Source organism: Lucilia cuprina, chromosome 5 (genome assembly GCF_022045245.1).
Source record: "Lucilia cuprina isolate Lc7/37 chromosome 5, ASM2204524v1, whole genome shotgun sequence".
NCBI classification, from domain to species: Eukaryota; Metazoa; Arthropoda; class Insecta; order Diptera; family Calliphoridae; genus Lucilia; species Lucilia cuprina.
The window spans coordinates 58,064,483-58,080,241 of NC_060953.1; the positions used below are offsets into that span (position 1 = coordinate 58,064,483).

At 30.0% G+C, this 15,759-nt stretch overlaps 1 protein-coding gene across 2 annotated transcripts in view; it reads right to left on the reverse strand.

Moving 5' to 3' along the window:
- LOC111683168 overlaps nucleotides 1-15,759 on the reverse strand; it is a 114,925-nt gene that overhangs the window by 32,015 nt on the left and 67,151 nt on the right. For both annotated transcript variants that reach the window (XM_046951669.1, XM_046951668.1), the window contains exons 3-7: nucleotides 11,370-11,506; nucleotides 6,676-6,863; nucleotides 6,268-6,371; nucleotides 5,198-5,404; nucleotides 4,738-4,868 (exon numbers count right to left, since the gene is read on the reverse strand). In XM_046951669.1, the coding sequence (XP_046807625.1) occupies nucleotides 4,738-4,868; nucleotides 5,198-5,404; nucleotides 6,268-6,371; nucleotides 6,676-6,863; nucleotides 11,370-11,506 (767 nt within the window). The remainder of the gene's footprint in view (nucleotides 1-4,737; nucleotides 4,869-5,197; nucleotides 5,405-6,267; nucleotides 6,372-6,675; nucleotides 6,864-11,369; nucleotides 11,507-15,759) is intronic.

The following is a 15,759-nucleotide window of genomic DNA, read 5'->3' on the forward strand; positions in this document are numbered from 1 at the left end:
AGGTAGATAGATAGATAGATAGATAGATAGATAGATAGATAGATAGATAGATAGATAGATAGATAGATAGATAGATAGATAGATAGATAGATAGATAGATAGATAGGAGAAGGATACAAACAGTATTTTTTACTTCAACAGCTTATCGTCCATCGCTTCTGCAACTTCTTCTTCGTAAACGTATTTAAATGTTTGAAAATTCAAAAGCTTTAGTGTCGAACCGCATTTGTAAAATAAAGTTACGTTTTTTATTATTATTTGTTTGCTCGATTTGGTATTGTATTCTTGTTGTATTCTTTTGCCGTTATTTTATAAATATTTTTACATAAATGCCAGTTTTCCCCTCTCTTTAACACAGAAACACAACGAAGTACCAACAAACCAAATAAAAAAGGTGATTATTTATTTTCATAGCCTTTTGGCCATAATTCTTTTTTAATTTTCTTTCTTTTATATAAAAGACACAGAGCAGTTCGTTTCTTTTTTTTTAGCTAAAAAACCACAAAAGTATTAGTAGCAGTAGTTGCAGCAGCAACAACAATGACAACATCTTTAAATTCTTTTTATTTATTTCTAAAGAAAGTTTATTACGTTTTTTTTGTTTTCCAAAGATGTTTTTCATTTCAATGTCCTTGTTTTTTTTAACAATTTTTTTACAAAATCGTTGTAAATTGTAGTTTGTTCTCTTTCTTAAAGGCATTCCTTAGCAAAAAAAAAAAAAAAAAACATTTCGTTCATTTATTTTTGTTTTTTCCCCAATATCATGAAGGTAAATTTTAGTTTGTTGCAAGTTGAAAACTGCTAAAAAGGAAGAATAGAAAAAATATTGCTAAAGAAAAGAAGCTCTCAGAAGTGAAAAACACTTCTTAAGTATCTTTTTCTTGTACTTTCTCATTCCGCTTATTTTCGTTTCGTTTTTTTTTAATTTTTTTCTTCTACAACTTGGTGGATCTTTTGTTTTCTTGTTCTCCATTTCAGTTTCTGTTTTTGTGTAATTTTCTTTTGATAAGAAAATATTTTGCTATTGACGCTAATTTTAATTATGTTACTCAAATCGTTGATGAAAAGAAAAACTTGGCATCATTTCTTTTAAGGTTTTTTGTTCTTCATTAAGTTTTTGTTTTCTTTTTTTAACACAATAGATTTGTGTTGCAAGTTTAATGTCTGTTTTGTTTTAAGATACTCTACTTTAAGGTGTTTACATTAATAAAGACCCTGAAGTTTTTTTTAAAAGAAAGTTGAAAAAAATGTATACAAATTTTAATTTCATTAAAAATTATTTAAGGCTGTTTTATTAGTTAGAATTTGTCTAAAAAAATTGTGTCTAACTCAGAATCAGTTCAGACTGTTTTAGACTCAAGTTCTAAAGAAAATTTCATAGTTAGAGATACAGTCAAGACTTAAGACTGAACAATTCCCATCTCTGTAGGCCGGTCATTAGACTAGATTACAGAGTGGGATATAGTTCAGACTCTATTCAGCTCTACAGTCAAGATTTTAACCAGACTAAAATCTTGACTGTAGAGCTGAATAGAGTCTGAACCATATCCCACTCTGTAATCTAGTCTAATGACCGGCCTATTGTACAGGCCAGTCTATAATCTAGACTATAGACAGCTCTACAGTAAAGACTATTGACAGCTCTATAGTCAAGACTACAGATAAAACTTTAGACTAGACTATAGACTAAACTATAGACTAGACTAAAGACTACACTATATACTAGACTAAAGACTACACTATAAACTAGACTACAGACTGCTCCATAGTCAAGACTATAGACAGCTCTATAGTAAAGACTATAAACAGCTCTATAGTCAAGACTATAGACAGCTCTATAGTCACGACTATAGACAGCTCTATAGTCAAGACTATAGACAGCTCTATAGTCAAGACTATAGACAGCTCTATAGTCAAGACTATAAACAGCTCTATAGTCAAGACTATAGACAGCTCTATAGTCACGACTATAGACAGCTCTATAGTCACGACTATAGACAGCTCTATAGTCAAGACTATAGACAGCTCTATAGTCAAGACTATAGACAGCTCTATAGTCAAGACTATAGACAGCTCTATAGTCAAGACTATAGACAGCTCTATAGTCAAGACTATAGACAACTCTATAGTCAAGACTATAGACAACTCTATAGTCAGGCCTATAAACATTTCTATAGTAATTTTCTCCAAAAGGTTTGTCTTTCTAAAATTAATATAAATTTAAATTTGTTAATAACTATAACTAAACAGTCTATTTATAAGGCTTTCATCACTTACCACTATTATCCTTATTACTATTTATAGTTGGTGTACGTGTGTTGATGTTTTTCTAAGTACGCAGGATAATTTAAAGGGTATTAGTAATGAAACCTTATATTTTTGTAAAGGAGAGAATAATTGAAAATAAAACAACTATTTTAAAGTCTCTAGTGTCACTTTTAGGTTCATTCCCTTCTTGGGCAAACAAACGAGGGTTATACAGAGACACAAACTAAATTAAAAATTTACCCTGCAATTTAAAATGACAGTCACAGAGCAAATTAAAAATTATTACATTAAGGTACTATACAGACACTTGATTATACACTAAATTACCTAGAATACATAAGGTAATGTGTTTCTTTTTGAGTTATTATGATTAGATACATTAACCAAAAATATGGATATAAAGCTAAACATTAAAGGGACATTTTGTCTTCCTTTATAACAACTGGTTAAAAATTCCACCAATACGTGCCACACACTTTTGCACATTGACTGAATATATTTAATATCCGTGCAAAATTTCTGTAAACACATTTTTTTTACGTTCGTGGTTTATAAAAATATTTTCCCTGGTAGTCGGTTTCTTCCTCCACTACTGTTTTTGTTTGTTAAACATAGGCTGGTTATAGGCAAAGGAGTTCTACTTAAACAGGAGCGACATAACGATAGTTACACAGACAGACCAACTTTGTTTGCTGCTGCCGTAAAAGACAGGCAGACTGGTAGTCAGGTTGCGTTCCTTTGGCTATGGAAATATGAAACATACATTTAAAAATTCTTCTTCCCTGTTTATTTGTTTGTATTTGCACAATGTACTACTACTATTCATACTTACATTGTGTATGACTCCAATGATGTTGTTGTTTTTAATACAAAAATGTGCAAAACAAACAAAAAAACTCTGAATGAAATTTTATGTACCCTTGTGGTTTAATGAAGCTTTATAGTTTCGTTATTCTATATATGTGTGTGTTTTCCATGTTTTCATATATTTCTTCTATGTGGTTTTGCACTTTGTTTTTGACCTGCAAAACTATTCCTTTTTTCAATTCCTTCTTTTTTTCAAAAACTCCCAAAAGGTTAAAAATGGACTTTTTGTTGTGGTTGCACGAGTTCATGCCACAAAAGTACATTCTTTGATACACTTAAACATACACGCATACGTTTTTATGTTTAAACCTACACTTATACTTAAATCTGTGCCAACAACAAAAACAACAGGAACAATAATAATGTTAATAGTGTTAGTGATGCGATTATTTCATTTATGATTTTAAAAATAGAAAAAACCCTTGACTCGTTAAAGTTATGAATGTTACAAAAAATGTTTTTAAAAGTCAAACTCCCGCTAGAGTCAAGTTTATAGTTTAAGTTGTAGTTTAGTTTACACTCTGAACTATAGTTTATCTTGTAATCTATATTGATATAGTGTATAGAATAGTACATATAGCATTGACATAGTGTATAGTTTAGTGTAGATTGTAGTTTAGACAGCATTTCGATCTATAATCTAATCTACAGTCAAATCTATAGTCTAGTTTATAGTCAAGTATATAGTCTAGTCCATATTATAGTCTAGTGTATAGTCTAGTCTATATTTAAGTCTATTGTCTAGTCTATAGTCTAGTCTATAGTCTAGTCAATAGTCTAGTCTATAGTCTAGTCAATAGTCTAGTCTATAGTCTAGTCAATAGTCTAGTCTATAGTCTAGTCTATAGTCTAGTCTATAGTCTAGTCTATTGTCTAGTCTATAGTCTAGTCTATAGTCTAGTCTATAGTCTAGTCTATAGTCTAGTCTATAGTCTAGTCTATAGTCTAGTCTATAGTCTAGTCTATAGTATAGTCTATAGTCTAGCAAGGTTCTAGTCTGTAGTCTATTCTATAGTGTAGTCTATAGTCTACTGTATATTATAGTCTATAGTATAGTCGTTGAATTGGTCTGCTGTGTAGTCTAATTGGCAATTATAGACTTAATTATAATCTAGTATAAAGGTTAGACTATAGTCGAATATATAGGGATTCGAATATCTTCTCTAGTCAAAACTACCTAACCTCACAACACTAAGCCACTCAACAAAGTTAGAAGAAACAAATATTTGTTAAGAGGATTGTTTTCATTTTGAAGCGATAAAAAAGGGAAAAAGAAAAGAAAAATTTTAACAAATTTATGTTAAAGCCTGAACACACAAGTATCTGCTTAAGATATAAATACACAATCCTTTAAAAAAACACAAACTATGAAAACTCTACATTATGTGGCGACACTTTTTCTTAGTCCTTTTTCTAAAAAACTAACAAAAGAGTGAAAGGATTTCCAAAGAAATACAATTTCTTTCTAACAGTTTCTTACACACGTACACATACACAGAAATATTTACTTCAATCTGAAGCAACTCTCTAGGTTTCTTTTATGTTTATGAAAAAAGAAATACTTAAAAAATAGAGTAAACTACATTAGAAAAACACACTTACCTGTCTTACGGCATAGTAACAGGTTAAATTTCTTGGATATATACCAGGATAATTTGGTGATTGCAAACGACAGGCCTTCTTATCACAGTCACTAAATATGCGGGAACAATAGGTACCGGGTATTAAATCACCTTAAATGAGTTTAATGAAAAAATTGTATTATAACAACAAGGTTTATGTTAACAAAAGGAAGACATATTTAGTGGGATCTGAAAACCAAATTAATTTAAGGAAGTGTTGAGAAATTTTTCCTTTTTTAAGAGGAATGAAAGAGCATTATCTGTTTTTTTAAGGAATTTTAAAAACATTTTTTATTCGCAAAAAGTTGAAAAAGAAATGGTTCATATGTAAACAGTCTTAAAACTTTTTGTTGATAGTTTTTTTATAATAGAATTTTATAAGACCCTGATAATAAGCGCTGAAGCTTAGCATTTTACAAGGAATTCCTTTTTCTACTTACCTAAATAGTATTTGGGTTCGGTGTAATTATGTTCATCCTTAGTCATTTGATTATTGAGAGAATTTAAAAATGTTTTATTATTGGCATAAGCACTAAATAAACTAAAATCCTGACCATAACGATCCGAATGTACACCGCTGGTATTGGTGAAATCGTCTACAGCATTTTGATGCAAGAAACTGCTACGATTATGCCACTGTTGGAGATCTAAAATTTTTTGAAAAACACAAAAAGAAAATTTAGAGAAACTTTTATCTATATATAAAGAGAATTTATCGAAGATTTTGTATAAAAAGAAAACTTAATTAAAATTTTTAATAAATACAAAATTCAAAAATTTATAGTCTAGTCTATAGTCTAGTCTATAGTCTTGTCTATAGTCTAGTCTATAGTCTAGTCTATAGTCTTATCTATAGTCTTATCTATAGTCTAGTCTATAGTCTTGTCAATAGTCTAGTCTATAGTCTAGTCTATAGTCTAGTCTATAGTCTAGTCTATAGTCTAGTCTATAGTCTAGTCTATAGTCTAGTCTATAGTCTAGTCTATAGTCTAGTCTATAGTCTAGTCTATAGTCTAGTCTATAGTCTAGTCTATAGTCTAGTCTATAGTCTAGTCTATAGTCTAGTCTATAGTCTAGTCTATAGTCTAGTCTATAGTCTAGTCTATAGTCCAGTATATAGTCTAGTCTGTAGTCTAGTCTATAGTCTAGTTTATAGTCTAGTTTATAGTCTAGTCTATAGTCTAGTCTATAGTCTAGTCTATAGTTTAGTCTATAGTCTAGTTTATAGTCTAGTCTATAGTTTATAGTCTATTCTATAGTCTAGTCTATAGTCTAGTCTATAGTCTAGTCTATAGTCTAGTCTATAGTCTAGTCTATTGTCCAGTCTATAGTCTAGTCTATAGTGTAGTCTATAGTATAGTCTATAGTTTGGTACATATTCTGGTCTAAAGTCTGGTTAAAAGTCCTGTCTATAGTCTGGTTTATCTATCTAGAAAATTGATCCAGTATTTTCTATATTTTAAAATAAATTATAGAGGAAAACCAATTTAACCCTTTTTCTTGTACTCACCTTCAACTTTAATACCACCATAACGTGTAACAGAACTATCGCGGGATAAAACTTTATATCTTATACGAAAATCAAAATTATAACCGCTTTGATCACGTGCTAATCTGTAATAACAAAAATATATAAATAGAAAAAATAAATAATCAAAACCAGAAATAAGTTTTAGAAAAATGTGTAAAAAATAGTTGGCTAAAAGAAGAAGTATTTTTGTAAACAAAACTAAAAAAACTGAAACTATGAAATGAGATTGGCTTCTAAAACAAAAAAAAAAAAAAAAAAGAAAACTAAACGGAAAAATAGTTTTCTACAAGTTTATGAAAATGATAAAAGTTTACCTTTTAATATAAAAACAACGAAAGTGGAAAAAGTGTAGAAAAAAAAATGCAGAAAAGTAAACTTTTTACTCACTTATTTAATTTAATGGTAAATATCAAAGAACGAGATTCACTATAAAATAAAACTGGTCCCCATGAGGTGCCACACCACATGCCGCCAATGGGTGTACGGGCTGATTCAGCTATTTGCATATAACCATCCGGGCAGCCATCTTGTGTATAAGAGGTAAAACGTCCTATAGTAAAACTATCCAAAGTCACCTTATAAAGAGAGAAAAAAAACCATATTTGTTAGTTGTTCAAAAATTCAACTTAAAAAAAGTTATCAATGAACATTTTGCTACATATTATTTAATGTTGAAAAACATTTTTCTCTTCAAATGATTCTGTTTGAAATAGGGATATAGAAGTTATTGCTGTTGTAGTTTATTTGAGCCAATATTTTCTAAAATTAATCTCAGTTATTTATAACTATTATTTATTTACTTATAATCCCAATATACTTAAAATCTCAGTCCCTTTTGAATCAATAACAAAACACTTTGTTTAAAACACTTTAAACAGTTGGTGTTATTGAAACAATTTATTAACTAAATAATACACACACATGCTTACTATCTCTAGTGTAATCCCACTTAATTGTTATTAACTTATTTAATTAACCAAAAACTATTTATATTCATACAAAATAATATAAAATCCACACATTTTAGAGATTAAAAGTATAAAAAGGCAAAAAAAAAAAATGATAACAATACAAAAACTCATTTATTCTGAAAATGAAACTGTGTGGTTTTAAGCACATTTTTATCAGTTTATTGAAAAATAACATTACCCGGTGTGCATCGAATTTTATAGCTGTACTTGCATTTATGATCTAGTAATTAGGGTTTAAGACATTTTCAGTTGACGATCTTATATAAGGGGATGGATGAAATAAAATTTGATCCATTTCTATGGGGTTTTGCGTTAACGCGTGCTATTATTGCCCATTTATAATGACAAAAAATACTTACCTATAAAAAATATTTGTATATTTGTTATATTCAAATCTCTAGTTCTTTCCGTTCAGATTCTACCGTGTTTTCAACATACAGCCAGACATGGCTCGGTCGTCTTACATTTTAAAAAGGACCCGAGATATATGTACTTCTGTGGGTGTATTATCAATATTTTGATGTGTTACAAATGAAATGACAAAATCAATAGCCCGGAGGTTGTTAGTTCGATTCCCAGCTAAGATTCCCACAACAGTCCCGATGAAGTCCGAATTGTATATCTTAGGAGTTGAATTAACTAACTAATTATCTAACTAACTAACTAACTAACTATCTATCTATCTATCTAACTAACTAACTAACTAACTAACTAACTAACTAACTAACTAACTAACTAACTAACTAACTAACTAACTAACTAACTAACTAACAATATGGAAACTATCGGTCAGTCATTTAGTACATTACATTCCAATCTTATATAAATACTTGCTAATGCCTGGTCAAAATTCTTCTAGTAAAATTTAAAGATTCTAGCTCTAATAGTTTCTCAGATATACGAATCTTTCTATTTTATTCATATGGGGGATCCAAGCCCTCGAATTTTTGTATTTTATTTATATGGGAGGTGCCATGCCCCCTTTTGGTAAACCGCCCACTTTTTGCTATAAATAATTATATGGACACTAAATTCGCTCTGACAAAATTTGTGAACTCTTACTCTTATATTATTTCAAATATTGGGATTTAATATTTTCCTGATATGGGCGTGGCACCTCGCCCACTTGAAATTGAAAAAAAAAACTATAGAGGAATAGAAGATATAGAGGAACACAGAGTAAATAAGTAAGGCTTGGAATCCGAGATCCAAATAACACACCATTTGGTGTAAGTAAATCTACCAATTTTTAAAATTTAATCAAAATTGGTTCAAAATTGAATAAAATAAAAATTTCCATTTCTATGCCACTTTTGATACTTTTTTTTTTTAATTCTACTGATGTAAAAATAGGTTTATTCCAAAAACCGGCAACATTATAGTTGGAGTCTATTAATAAATATTCGTATATAGATATAACAATAAATAGGAAACAATGTTTTACAAAAAAGTACCAAAAATACGTAAGATTTTTACTCCTTAAACGTCCGAATTTCCTCAAAGTAACAAACGTACGAATGTGATCTAAATTTTATTTCTATGTTCACTAGTTAAAGGTTCAAAAAAGTACAAAAATACAGTTCTTACCGATTTACTCCTAAAATTAATCGAATTTCAAAAAAAGTACCAGACACCTGTCCGCTTATTTTTTTATTTAACGATAAGTGTAACTTATTTGTAGTATCTCTTTTAGGTTAGGAGATATTAGGTTACCAAATTTAGCCGTTTTTACCGCCTAAAAATTTGAATTTCTAAAAATCCCTTCTTAGTAGATCTACATAACCAAAAATACATTTAGTGTCAAAATATCATGTTTCTAGGTTCAGCCGTTTAGGTCAGTCAGTTACGCAACTCTTTTATATATATGGAAAAAGATTATAATCTGTGGACAAAGTGCTGATGACGATATGGCAAACTGTTTGTCCTTTCCTCGGTCGTTAATAAACATACATATGAAGCTTTTTATCTAACACTAAACACTAACTGAAATTTTGGTGATTTTTACGTTTTTAATCTCAAATGGTCAAATAAAAATTTTCAAGCTTTAGTTGTGCTTAAGCTTTACTGGCAAATATCCTGTTAATAATACTTCAACATACAAACTAGTTTACATAGTAACGTGTATGTGTGGGTGTTCTAACATAAAAAACAGGACTGACAACTGACTTTGTATGTAAAATAGAAGAGAAAAAGAATTGTAAAATAAAAAACAAAAAAAGTATTTGCTTTTTGTTACCGGAAACGTGAGGACAGGAAATCCGCCAACCGACAACAGAGTATGTTTTTAGTTACCGTTATTTAGTAGCAAGGATTTTTGCTCTTTTTTATGTTTTTCTTTCTGCTATTTTTTTATTCAAAACTTTTTCAATTTTTGTGCTATTTCTCCCGAACTTTTAACACTGATTTTCTTTATTGATGGATGTTTAAGGGGGGTTTTGTACGTATTTGCATGGTCATGCTGTTGCTATTTTACGAGAAAATGTTTTAACATTTTTATGAATATTATTATAAAAGTTTGACTATGATTTCATAAAATAAATATATATATAAATGAAAATATTTTATGAAATTTGCTGAAATTTGTTTGGCATGTGTAAAAGATCGCATAGACCACATCGACCGATTTGTATGTAAAAATATATTGAAGTATGAAAAATGTAATAATTTAAAAATTTGTAAACGAGTTTTTTTTGTGTAAAGAATTTAAATATAAAAACTTTGGTTAACGTGTTGTATGAGTAATTTTTATTAACAAATTATATTTTTCGTAAGTATACGCTCTGTCGGATGACAATGAAAAGGAAGAGGAAACATTAACAAACATTTTCTATTAAAAGAAAATTAAATGTATATTTTCTATAAAAAGGAAGAAAATAGAATATCATGTGCCAAATTTCATTGAATTATCTACAAAATTGCGACCTGTAGTAGGTTAACATGGACGGACGGACATGGCTCAATCGACTCAGAAAATGATTCTGAGCCGATTGGTATATTTTAAGGTTCCATACATCAGCACAAACCCAATATACCCTCCCCACTTCCCCTGGGGGCATGTTACCTAGGCGAGACCTCCGCCTTGGCCAATATCTCCAGTCTGACAGAGACTGAAAAATTGATTACAAAGGTCAGACCAGAGAACCGCATAATCTGGTACTACGGATGGCCAGTTGCCTGCAGGACTATGTCCAGGCTGTCCAGTTAGTTAAGGTTCCTTCGGGATCCACATAGTGGCTGTGGTTTAAACCCAAATTCGCGAGGAGAGTAAGTGGCGGTATTCAAAAGTTCGGTGCTGTTGCCGAAAACAACCGATACCCCACAGAGGAGTGACTGTGGGACTAAGCTAATGAGTTGGTATTAATTGTATATGATACGGGATAAATGTGAGGTTCGGCGGGCCTTACCCCACCCGTCTCACCAATGAATGTGTCGCTTGTTTTTATCTTATGAATGTGTCGTATGAATGAGATGTGTGCTGGGTTGAATGATGATAGATGAAAGGTACATATGATACCATTGAATTTTCCTTCCTTGTCCAGATATGTTCACAGTATACTCTGTTATCATATCAGAATTACCACAGTGTGTCCCTGTGAGTAAGAATAATGTCTACGGCTTATTGATGGATCGTACTTCGGTCCACCGGTTATGTCTCTAGGTGCTGTTTCCGAATTAACAGAGGCCATCCAATGGTCAGAGATAAGATAGCTCGAGTACTACAGCAAAGTACTTGTGCGTGGACCGGTCAGAGCCAATGTACAAAAATTGTCACCTGAGTTCTTCATTGAAGAACAAAGGGGCAATAGTAGACCGTTTTCAAGTCTACACAGTTAATGAAAAAGACCACCGTGAGATAAGGCCGTCAAGGCAGGTGCTCACGTTAAAACTCATACCCTCCCACTGAAGTGGTGAAGGGTATAAAAACTGTGTGAAAAAAACTTATGAAAAATTTTCTATAAAAAGAAAATTTATGGATATTTATCTAATTTAAGAAAATTTATGGAAAATTTTTAATAAAAAGAAAATTTTCTGTAAAAAGGAAATTTATGGAATATTTATGGAAAATTGTTTATTCGAAGAAAATGCATAAACAATTTTTCTTTAACTTACCTGTACAACATCACCATGTTGGCCTCCCGCGGCGGTAAATGTTAAAACACATACATAAGGCAGACGATCCTGTTTGGGACGATGCAACTCCAAGGAATAAGTTAAACCAATATCACCATAATAAGTACGATTACAACCTGAAATTAAAGAAAAAAGAATTTATAAAAAAATGTACTAAAGTTAATTTTCATTTAAGAGATGCAAATAAAACACAAAAAAACTTGTAACTGAAATTCTATAGGTATGAATGACAAAATTTGAGTTAATTAGAGTTCATATCATAGCATGTAATTAAAAAAAAGATATGAATTCAAACTAACATTGAATAAAACAATTTAAGGAGAACCTAATTAAATTGTAAAGAAATATTTTCCGAAAGTATGAAAGAAATTAATACTTTTTTTTTAAATAAATTTAACCTCAACTTTGTCTTTTAACTTTATTTAACTAAATTTTCTAACTTTTCTCCAAACGTGCTCACTTTAAAGGTTACTTCTTTATTCTGTTATACACTTCATATTTCTTACAAATATCTTCTTTTTTCAATTAATTTTCTTTATTGCTCGTGTATATCACAGATTTAAAGGTTGCACTTAACTGTCACAGTTGTACTCTTGTACCACATACGAGTACAATTATATTTCTTCTATAGAAGTATTTGAAAAAATAAAAAAACAGTGAAGTAGTGTAAAATTCATTTTATCTTTTGTTTCAGAATTTTTTTCTTTCTTTACACTTAGTTGCTTCAAATGTTCCACTGACTGGTAGAGATGACAGTGAGTTTCTGCATAACACAGTCACAGTTGCAGTAACAATGAACAATGGTTTTAAAAATAAACATAAATAAATGAATGAATGGGAATCTCTGTCTGTCTGTGGGAGATGACAGTGTGAAACCAAGTTAAACAAAGACCTGAAGTTATACATAAATATCGATGGTTGAAAGAAAAAAGGATAGTTTGGTTAAAAGATTACAGGTTAACCCATAGTAATCAGAAAATGTAAATATTTTAAAGAAAATATTAATTTTTTTACATATTAAGTAAGGGTAAACGTAACTAGTTGCAAAACTTCCACATGTTACATCCTTTTTATTTTAACCTACCATACATGCATGTACTAGAGAATGAGGACATGAGTCTTCGTGTGAAAGAAAACATGTTGAAATTCTTTTTTGTTCATAAACAGGATATTGTGGTGAGAGATATTTGTTTAAATTATTTAAATTAATGAAGTGTGAGAATTATATATTGTGCGTTCTGAATTTAAAGGAAAAATTCTAAATGTGCAAAAAAATAAATTAATTAAAAACTTAAAGACGTATTATGACATTAAGCAAATATATTTATTCTCTTTTTCTAGAAAAAGGGCATGACTTATTATGGACAACAGTTTGTCTGGGTAATTCTTATATTATTAAAGTCAGGACTATTAAGACTCAAAACAGTCTAGATTTTAAAATGAACTATAGCTCAGACCATTCTACAGTCTAGTCAATTGTCTAGCCTTTATCCTTTTCTATAGCCTTGCTTTTAGTTTCAACTATAGTCTAGTGTCTTTAGTCTAGCTCAAGCTCCAGTCTATATCTAGTCTATAGTCTAGGCTAGACTGGATTATAGTCTAGTCTATATTCTAGTCTATAGTCTAGTCTATAGTCTAGTCTATATTCTAGTCTATAGTCTAGTCTATAGTCTAGTCTATAGTCTAGTCTATAGTCTAGTCTAGTCTATAGTCTAGTCTATAGTCTAGTCTATATTCTAGTCTATAGTCTAGTCTATAGTCTAGTCTATAGTCTAGTCTATAGTCTAGTCTATAGTCTAGTCTATAGTCTAATCTATAGTCTAGTCTATAGTCTAGTCTAATCTATAGTCCAGTTTATGGTCTATTCTATAGTCTATTCTATAGTCTATTCTATATTCTATTCTATAGTCTAGTCTATTCTTTTATCTCGTCTTTAGTCCAGATTACTTTACAGTCCAATCTATTGTACAGCTTTTTCGATATTTTTCCAATAAATATTTTTATACAGCTATAAATAGCACGTATACGACACCAGTAACCTTAACGTGTATTAATACGAAATATATTCTCGTGGCTTATAATTATTATTAGATACATTTTGTACAGCTTTAATAACACGTATACGCTACCAGTCTTAACATTTAAAGTGAATATACATACATATATAAATGCAAATTATGTACAACCAAATTTTGCATAAAATCAATGTAAATCTTTTTTTTTTTTTTTTGAATTGAATACTCTAAGTCTAAATTAAAAACTATTTACTTTTATTACACAGATTAAATGTTAAATGAATGTCGGGATAACATCAGTTTTATTACAAACTTAAAGACATGACAAAAAGAAATAAAATTAGATGTTGGAAAAAAATTAAAACAAAAAAAACAATAGATTGCAATAAGACAACGAAATGTCTCGAATACTGTGAGACATTTAATTAACTTTTATTTAATTTTAAAAAGTTAAAATTGTCTTGGTATATACATTTTAAAAATTTCTCAGTATTTATATATAGTAAGCCTTAGACCTGTCAGAAGCACATGTTTCGATTTGTTGCCTGCATTTAAAACTGAAGTCCTTGTTATTCTGATTTTAAATTTTTAAAATAATTTAAAATTTAAATAAATGGATCATGTACCATTTACTATCACACCATTGCAAACAGCAAATTCATTAATCTATTTTGTCTTTATTTAAGTAATTACTCTATTTGAATGACGTGTAGTGTAATTACTGTCAAGTTAAAGTTTTACAAATTAAAACATGTATTTTTTACAAAATAACAAAAAGACACAAAAACAGCAAAACTTAACAAAACATCTACATTGAGTTACAAAGAGAAATAAATACAAATGGTAAAATACTAATGCAAAACATAGATAGGCTATTGGTTTATAAGTTCTGGTCTAAAGGACTTTACAGACTTAACTATAGTCTGGGATGTAGTAAAAGAAACAGTCCGCATTATAAGCAAGGTAATTGTATGTACTATAGCCTGGAGTAAAGTCTGGAATTCAGTATCAACAAGAGTCTAAACTATAGGCTGGAATATAGTCTAGTCTATTTTCTATGGACTAAATTTTGGAAGTTGTGACTTTCGCAACCAAACTTAACTCTCGACCTTCGTACTTGTGTACGAGTGTACATTTCAAATTAAGAACATTTAGAGAAAACATTCAAATGGGCAACAACCGAACAACCCAAAGTTGACCACAAGTGTTACAGAGTGTACACATTTAATACAATTCAATTAAGTGGCAAATGCAACAACAACAATTGTAAACAAAAACTATTTACGAAGCTTTTGTACTTTCCTAACTCGATTGAAGGAAGAGAAGAAGAAAAACAAACCAAAGACAAAGAAAAAAAGAAGAAAACGAAGCTTTTTGGTAGAAACATGAGAAAAACATCTGTAAAAGACTTAACAATATTAGAATAATACTTGTACACTACAACAACAGCCCAGCAAAAGAAATGCAATAACAACAAGAAGGGAAAATTTTAACAAAGTACACAAACTCATACAATAAATAAACATAAAACTTAAAAAACTCGTAAGTAATTTAACAAATTATGAGACAACGCAATGCAAAAAAAAAAAAGAAAAGAACAACTCCAACAAGAACAGTGTTACAAACAAATTGTATCAACTCCTTGAAGTAGACAAGACAAAACAAAAACCATATGAATGAATATTGCAACAATACAAAAGCAGCTTAAAAAACTAAAAGTACAACAAACCAAAGAACCATCAACTTGCTGCTACAGCTGCTCTCTACATGTAACACTTGCAACATTCATGCCTTGTTAAGTTGTAATGAAAAATGTAACAATAACAACAACTGCGTCTACAAATGTTCACTGTTACATTTTAGATTCATTTTTATTCACACAAAAAATATAGATACATGTATTTGTAACCAAAAAACAAAAAAAACTTATTTTATTTCCTGTAGCTTACAGACTACAACAACGGCAATAATAAATGTAAGAGCATTAGCAGCGGTAACAACAAAAGCAACAACAAATTTGTAAAATTGTATATAGTACAAAAAAGTTGCAAATATTTATTATTTTTCTGCGTTTAACATTGTATAAAGTTCATGCTCGTCACCGTCAAGTGTATAATTTTCGCGCCATTTAGCATTTGTTTCGAAATGTGACAGCTGCTGTCACACTTTAGTGGGTTGATAGTCAATACAAGGATGACAAGAATTTTTTAAAGTTGTAAGTTTTTTTTAAAGTCTTGAATAGACTTTAGACTAGACTATAGACTAGACTAGACTATAGACTAGACTAGACTATAGACTAGACTAGACTATAGACTAGACTATAGACTAGACTATAGACTAGACTATAGACTAGA